This window comes from Setaria viridis, chromosome 5 (assembly GCF_005286985.2).
Source record: "Setaria viridis chromosome 5, Setaria_viridis_v4.0, whole genome shotgun sequence".
Lineage (NCBI taxonomy): Eukaryota > Viridiplantae > Streptophyta > Magnoliopsida > Poales > Poaceae > Setaria > Setaria viridis.
In genome coordinates this window covers 7,565,765-7,573,517 of record NC_048267.2, presented here as the reverse complement: position 1 = coordinate 7,573,517, position 7,753 = coordinate 7,565,765, and the positions used below count along the sequence as shown (strand labels likewise).

The window sequence follows — 7,753 nt, the reverse complement described above, 5'->3', positions numbered from 1 at the left end:
CTCGTCGAGGCGATCGAAATGTATATGTAAAAAGTCCAATATGGAGTACGGATGAGAGAGTTATTGCGCTGACAAGATTCAGCTCTGTGCAGACCGGTCAGACCGGTTTGGATGGTCGGTCTGACCGGTTTGACCAGCCTAATCCGAGTTAGAACTTATATTTTGACACGGTATAACCTTCGACTCCTACTGGAGCAATACCTTCCCACCCTATAAATATAAAGGGCTACGATCGATTAAGGGCATCCCAATCGAATCAATCGCTATGCATTTACCTTTTATCTTCTAAACTCCTTTTCCAACCTCCATGATGTTCGTCTACTGATCTCCACGACCAGGGATGGTGTCCTAGGCTTGCTGGTCGACCTAGGGCACGCCGGCGACAGCCACGCCCTGACAGGGTCCCTCCCAGGCGAGAGCATCGACGACCTTTGCTAGATTGCTTGTAAACTAGTCGTTCTTTGCTATGTAAGTATGCTGATTATCCCTTACTGGTTTGCTCGTAAACCTAGCTGTCTTCCATCACGTAAACGTAAGTGTGATTATCCCCTCGAACGATCGATCTAGGCAAAATTCTAGGAAATCAGTCCAACCGTGTTGATAGACCGGTCTAATCGGTCTGAGCAGTATCACTGCCGTTCGGTCTGTTTGTGACCCGCACGATCCGGTGCTTTCGTAGGTTGGATCCGAATTTGCGCCAACAATGTGTTCTCCCCCTTTCTTTTCCAGTCTCAGGTACAATTTGATTAGAGAAATGGACCGGCTGTGCCTTCTTTGTTTGCACACGAGTGCAATTATACTTTTTAATTCGGTGAAATCGCAGTTGATTCGTGATTAGTAGTCTCGACCGATTTGTGTTGTGAACGGGGCAGGCTTGCATACACACGGTGCTTTTCGTTAAAAAGAAAACGCAATGTGCCCGAATCTACTGACTAGTGTCAACAAACCAGGCGATTTTGGCCAACGTCGGCACGTCCCCCTTTTCCATGCGTCGTGCGCCATCCCTATCCAAAGGCGCGTGACGGCGTGAGCTTGACTGATCGCCGTGTGGCGGCGGGGGCCGGAGGCCACCCCATCTGTCCTTGAGGAGCCTTGAGGTTGAAGGCAAATGCATGGCCTGACGGCCACGGGATGGCACGGTGGGGACGACGGCTCTCTGGAGCAATTGCATCTCGGGAGCAATTGCATTTGCATCAGGGACGCCGAGGGGGCTCACCTCACAAGAAGCAGGTGCATTGAAGATGGTCTGGCCCCAACAGTAACGGTCACCAACCGCCTTCAATGAGAGAGGAAACAGAGGGCCTCTGGCTCAGGGCGGGACACCGGACGCTGCGCTGCCGCAGGCTCTCTTCCCCCACCCTCACCGGCTCACCGCTTTGATCTCATCCGCTTTCTCCCCGCTCCCACCCCGTAGTCCCCACACATTCACTGCCATGATAACTGGTCCCACCCACAAACAAACCTCTTCCATACGGGAGCAAGTATGTAACCGATTTTCTTTCGTTAAAGCCGTTGTGATTTTTTACACCAAGAGGAATCAGTCGCAGTCGCAAGTACTTATCTTGTTAGTTCAATGGGTTAACATCCCAGCAAGTAGTAACAAAAGCATGTGCATTAGGGCGAAGTTACGTCGCATAAAGCCGCGCCAAACAGCAGCATGATCTTTACGTCCTCCAGCAAGATAGAGAGGGTTAAGCAAACGCAGCGTGACGCATGTGACCCGATCGCGGCCGGTCGCCACCAGGCACCAAAGTTGATCAGGGGCCCATGACACCAAATATCATCGACAACGCCCTGCTACCATCAAGATCAACCAACCTCTCACAAAAACCAGCTGAGCACACCCGCACAATCAAACATTTGGAGATTAAAGTCACTTGTAAGTGTGTTTCCGAGGGATGGAAACTTCCATTTTTCTGGACATGAAATGAAATTTAAATAGACACAGGAGCACCCCATGGCATGAGGTAGTTGGTCATGCCACGGCTCCACGCACGCACATCCATGCACACCCACCCCACCCCCAGCCCCGACGACACGCGAGCACGTACCCCATCCATACTCAAAGACCGAGAAAAAAACACAGGACCCCACCGCACAGGCTGGCGCGGCATCAGCTGTCCTCGCCTTCGCCTTTCGCGTCTCCCCAGACCGGCAGCTGCTGCAGGGCCAGGGTAGACCCCAGGTGGGTCCTCCTCCTCCCGACCCCACAACCGACCCGCTTAACCTTAATTACCTCCTCTAATTACTCGCCTCCCTGCTAATTAACAACTCTTCCACTAGTCATTAACAACAACGCCGGCGATTAGCCGGATAATTAAGCCCGCCCTGCCATCAGTGCCAGGCTAGCACTTGTTGGGGGTGAAGCCGACGGCGCCCTTGGCGGTGTCGAAGCTGACGCGGGTGCCCTGCTGCTGCACGTTCCCGATGATGGACACGGCGGCGTTCGTCGGCGCGAACGCCAGGCAGTAGGTGCCCGCGCCGTCCACTGGGATCAGGTAGTTCTTCGCCGGCAGCCGCAGCGACCCGCCGCCCTCGAACCGCAGCGACACCGCGGGCACCTCCACGCTCGTCCGGCCCGACAGGTCGTAGCACGTGTCGAACAGCGACACCCCGGAGGACCTGGGCAGCGACGGCGTGCCCCGGACGAAGGCGTCGCGGAGCGCCGCGTAGGCCGCGGACTGGAGCCGGGTGACGGCGGTGCCGGAGTCGACGATGACGCCGCCGGACCCCGAGGTGGCGTCCATGGCGAAGGCGGAGGTCGGGATGGAGAGCGCCTGCCCGCCCACGGAGATCCCCGTCATGGCGACGTAGTAGAAGGTGCTCGTGCGCGGGCTGCGGAGGAGCGGGGCCGTGACGGTGTCGGCCTCGGCGGCGCCGTCACCGAACTGGAGCGTGGACGCGGCGGGGGAGTCGCGGTCCACGAGGCAGTAGGAGAAGGTGGTGGCGGAGATCTGGGAGGGGAACGAGAGTGGCCCGCCGCCGAGGGCGAGCAGGCCCGCGGCGCCGACGAAGAGGCCCTCGTTGTCGTGGCCGCACCCGATGGCGACGTTGCTGACGGGCTGGGAGTCGCCAAGCGTCAGCGTCTCGGTGGCGAAGTCGCCGACGGTGTAGGAGCCGTCGCCGTAGGCCACCTCGTAGAGGCACGCGCCCGTGGCGTTGCGGCAGGCGGCGGTGTCGAGGTCCCGGCAGCGCGGAGAGTCGCAGGAGACGGCGGCGTAGGAGGCGGAGAGGGAAGGGTCGAAGACGGGGTCCGACTGCTGGTAGCAGTCGGCGCAGGGCTGGCACTGCACCCAGGTGACGTCGCTGCCGGTGTCGAGCACCATGTAGAGCTGCCGCGCGGGGCTCCCGATCCCGACGCGGGAGAAGTACTCGCCGCTGCCCTGCCCCACGCCGGACACCACGGGGCCCTGGATCGCCGCCGCGGAGGCCGCGAACACCGCCGACGCGTTGGCGGGGCGCAGGTCGAGCCGGGTCACGCCGTCCGCCGCCAGCGCCGCGCGGGCCGACACCGCCGCGGCGCGGGACGAGTCGCGGCGGAGGCGGGAGAGCACCAGGGAGCGGTAGCTCTCGTGACGGCCCTGCTCACCCGGGAGGAAGTCCCGGGAGTGGAGCCGCAGCGTCAGGGAGGACCAGGAGGCGCCGGCGCCCTTCTGCGACCGCGGGGAGCGCTTCGGCTTCGGCTTGGCGGCGGCGGCGGACTGGTGCAGCGAGGCGGCGGCGGCGGCGTCGGTGGAGAGCGCGGCGCGGGCGCGGGAGAGGGAGGCGGAGACGTCGAGCGTCTCCGTGACCGCGGGGCGGTGGTGGCGGGAGGCGGCGGGCGTCGGGGTGGCGGCGAGGAGGAGGAGGAGGAGGAGGGAGGCGGCGACGAGCGGGAGGAGGGTGGTAGGCGGCTGCATTGTGCCGGCGCAACCGTACCGGTCGGTGGCGCGTTGGAGTAGACTGTGGAGTGGGGACTGGGGAGTGTCGGGCGGAGGAATGAGTGATGCAGGGAGGGAGAGGAAGGTGGTGGGATTTTTCAAGGCCGGCAGCGGCAGGTGCAGTGATGAGGGTGGACGGAATGGAACGGGGGGATCACGTCATTTCGGTGCTGGATTAATCCGCTTCGCCCCGCGGCGGCGAGCGGAGCCGAGGAGAGGTTTGGTGACGCCGTGACGGTGGTGGTGGGGGACAGAGGGGGCACGCTCTTGGCCGGGTGAGGCGGGGCGAGTAATCATTTCGTTCGTATAGGATTTAGGAAGGGCGCCACAAAATAATCGTCCACAAATCTCCGTGCAGGATCACTGTCGTGTGCTACGGCCGTGGCTGTAAACTCCCACCGCAGTCTGCACGGCAGCGTCCATAAGCGTAGCATGTGAAATGTGCCGGTATCCATCGTCCCCGTGACATGATTAGTGCCGGCACCGTAAGTCCGTAACGCGGGGTGATCCTATCAGCGATTTTATTCAGGGCTGTTTTTTTTTAAAGAGGGGATTAAGGCTGAGATCGCAGGTAACTTTGCGTCAGTGTGAGGATGTGAATTGTGATCATCCTGCATTTGAATATTTGTTGGCGCCATGTGTGCTCCCAAACTAACGAAAGGATCGGACCTTCGCCTCTCTGTGGCGGAGAGCATTTGTTAGCTACTAGGAAAAGACAAATGCCACCTACGTCTGTGGCAGTATCGATTCAAGGATCGCACTGTCGTCTTGCGCCCTACCTGCGCCGTTTACCTACCTGTCTTTGCAATCCTGCAGACCAGGCCAACCACACCATCATCCGCGATGGGCACATATATGACTAGGAAAAGGCGAAAAGCAAAGCAAAACGGGGGAGCGATTGGTTTTGTAAAGAACAAAGGGACGCGGCCAAATCTGAATCTGGAGGTGGTGCTCCGGTCAAGCTGCTCCTGGCGGTGGCTGTCTCACACTCACCCGGGCTGCCGTATCCGTGGAGCCTGCAGTTTCTCTCTACGCACATTCCTTGGATCACGTCACGTTCTCCCTCCGACGGCTCTGCCAAATCTGCGTGATCCACTGATCCAGCGAGCCCATGCATGACCCAAACAACGTGATGTGTATGGGAACGTTTGGATGGGTGCCCCTACCAGCCAAGCCAAATATTGGCCGTCAACGGCTGAACGGATGGTTGTTTGAACACTAGCCCCGATTTGGCAGGCCCCAATTTCTACAGTTTATTTTTGCGCATGTGGCCGGCCAAACCAGGGCGGACGCATCGTCCGCCAAATTTTGGCCGCGGCCGGCGCTTTGGCAGGGCTGGTGTGGGCAAGAATCCAAGCATGCCCATTCCACTGCGCTGATACAAAATGACGCTCGTTTTATATAGTACTTGGAGACGAACAGAAGCTTATGGCAATGGCGAGCGGTTCATCTTGGAAAAACTTGTGAAGCAGCAGAACTCCATAAAACCATTGCATAAAATCAACTTCTTGTCGCCTCAACGATCACTCCACGTACCAACAGAGTTTAGCACCACACATCCTTAAGGTTTGTTTGGATGGCTTTTTCACACGTCGCCATGCCGTCAGCACGACTAGTTGTGCCAAACTTCCGACGGATGACACATTGGCTACACTTTTTTTACTAGCGCGGCTGCTGCAAACAGGTACAGAGATATATAAGGACCGGTTTGGCCGGGCTTCAAGGGCTCCGGCTCCTCCTACTGACACGGTAATGTAGTGTCAGAGGAGCCGAGCCGGAGCCGGAGGAGCCACAATTTGTGGCTCAACCGGCTCCTTCTTTGGCTGTGAGAGGGAGGGAGAGGAGAGGAGAGAGAAGATCGGCTCCAATAAACAGCGACACTACAGTATTTTGTCAGGAGGAGCCGGAGTCGGCAAAAGCTCTACCAAATTGGCCCTAAGAAATCGCAGCACTCGTCGTAGATGCAGTCACGAAACGAAGCAGCAGTGTAAGCAAGCGCATCGCCGCCTAACTTTACGAGGTAACAAGGGTTTAGTTTCAGTCCGGCGCGACGAGCAAGCACAACGAAGAGCTTTTAAGCACTGACGACGTGGAGCAGGGCGGGCTCTTGCCCCGGATATATGGGGCGATTCTACCAGCCGTAGTAGGCCTGCCACTAGGCATTCATACCCTCTCCCCAAATCCACACCCACTTCAAATGGGGAGGGTATGGGTAGAAAATTATATACCCATTAGAAACAAAGAGGATACAATTAATCAATTGGATATGTATATATATGTAGCACAAAGTTAATTATTCATTGGATATGGGTGGGATTGGGGAGGGTAAGGAGTGGATAATAATTATTTAGATTTAGGTGTGAACAAGAGTGCGTTTGCCCGTACCCTCCCTAGTTGCAGGCCCGTTGGATTTGGAGCGCGCCTTTATCATTCGCAAAATCTTCGTGCAGGATCACTGCAGACCGTAGGATTTGGAGTGCGCCTTCACCGTTCGCAAAAACTTCGTGCAGGAGCACTGTCGCGTGCTACGGCCGTCGTGGTCATAATAGCCCACGTCGTACCCTGCCAAGACCGTGGCATGTGTTGCATCCTGCCCTGGCACGTTCGGTGTTGGCGTCCCAACGTAGCGACCTCCTAGTCATGAGTTTGGACCTGTTTGGAATGGAGGAATGGAAAACACAGGAAAGGAAAAAAATATAGGAATAGGAATGAGATGTAGTGGTAAAATAGAGGAATGGAAAGCGTAGGAATTTCAAAGGAACCAGTGTTTGGAACGCAGGAATGAAGGGTAGGAAAATTTGGAATTGAGTAATTACCTAATTTTCTTAGAACCTATGTGATTTTAAAAAAAATTCAAGTCATAACTAATGAGTAGACTCACTTAATTCTTTTTGAGGAGACGACTTACAACTAGCTACTCCATACTCTACTTATTTTATCACTTTCACATTGCATGTTATCTTTCCACCCTCAGGCAATCTTATCTTTTCCGCGAGCTCTGTCCATACCCCCAGGCTCTAGCTTTATAGCCTCTCGCTCATCTCACGCGCGTGAAGCGTAGCCCTTGCATCTGACTCCCAAGCACCTAGAGCAGGCCCTCAAGGCCTCAACGTTTTCCCATCAGGAAGCTCGACGCCCGCTCTTGAGCAGGCACTTGGTTGGTGCAGAGGTGAGAAGAAGGGAGCTCGACGGTGAGCTGTAGCTCTGCAGATCGATTCGGCACCGTCGGCGGCCGGCCAGTGAGATCCAATCACTTCTGGTCTTTCTTGCCTCCATTTTTCCGCGCACTCTTTTTCACTTGCACACGTGTGCATCTCGAGCATCCGCGAAAACTTTGAGTTTGAGTGGATGTTCCGGTTCCTACGTTTTGCGAAGAAAGGTGAGTCTTTCCGGAGGAACGGCGATGTCCATTGATCCATTCCAAACAGCATGTGATGTCAGCGAATTGCATTCCTTTAGAATTTCTTTGAAATTCCTTCGATCCAGACGGGACCTTATAGAGGGGACTCGGGGCTCTGTTTAGTAATGTGTTGGCGCCTTGCTCGCTCCCAAAATAACGAACGGGATGGATCAACTGACACTGCTACCACAATGGCAGTGCACATTGGTAGCGAAACGACAAAGGCCACCTACATTTGTAGCGCTATTGATCCGAGTTGTTGCCAGCAAAATTCAAGGACCGCGTCCTGTCGGCTTGCGCCCTGCTCATACACCGTTCACCCTTCCGTCTTGCACCCTGCAGGATCGCAGATCAGGCCAGCCAAAACCATGGTCCCACGAAATGCATGCACAAATAGATTCTCCGAATGAATTTCACGAGATGGGTTGTTGTC

The 7,753-nt window shown here is 56.3% G+C and overlaps 1 protein-coding gene across 1 annotated transcript; it reads right to left on the bottom strand.

The window, feature by feature from the left end:
• Positions 1-1,867: 1,867 nt before the first annotated feature.
• Positions 1,868-4,171, bottom strand: LOC117859325 (protein ASPARTIC PROTEASE IN GUARD CELL 1). Its single transcript, XM_034742556.2, has one exon. It carries the CDS (start codon positions 3,897-3,899, stop codon positions 2,346-2,348), a length of 1,554 nt encoding a protein of 517 aa, XP_034598447.1. The 5' UTR covers positions 3,900-4,171; the 3' UTR covers positions 1,868-2,345.
• Positions 4,172-7,753: the final 3,582 nt, after the last annotated feature.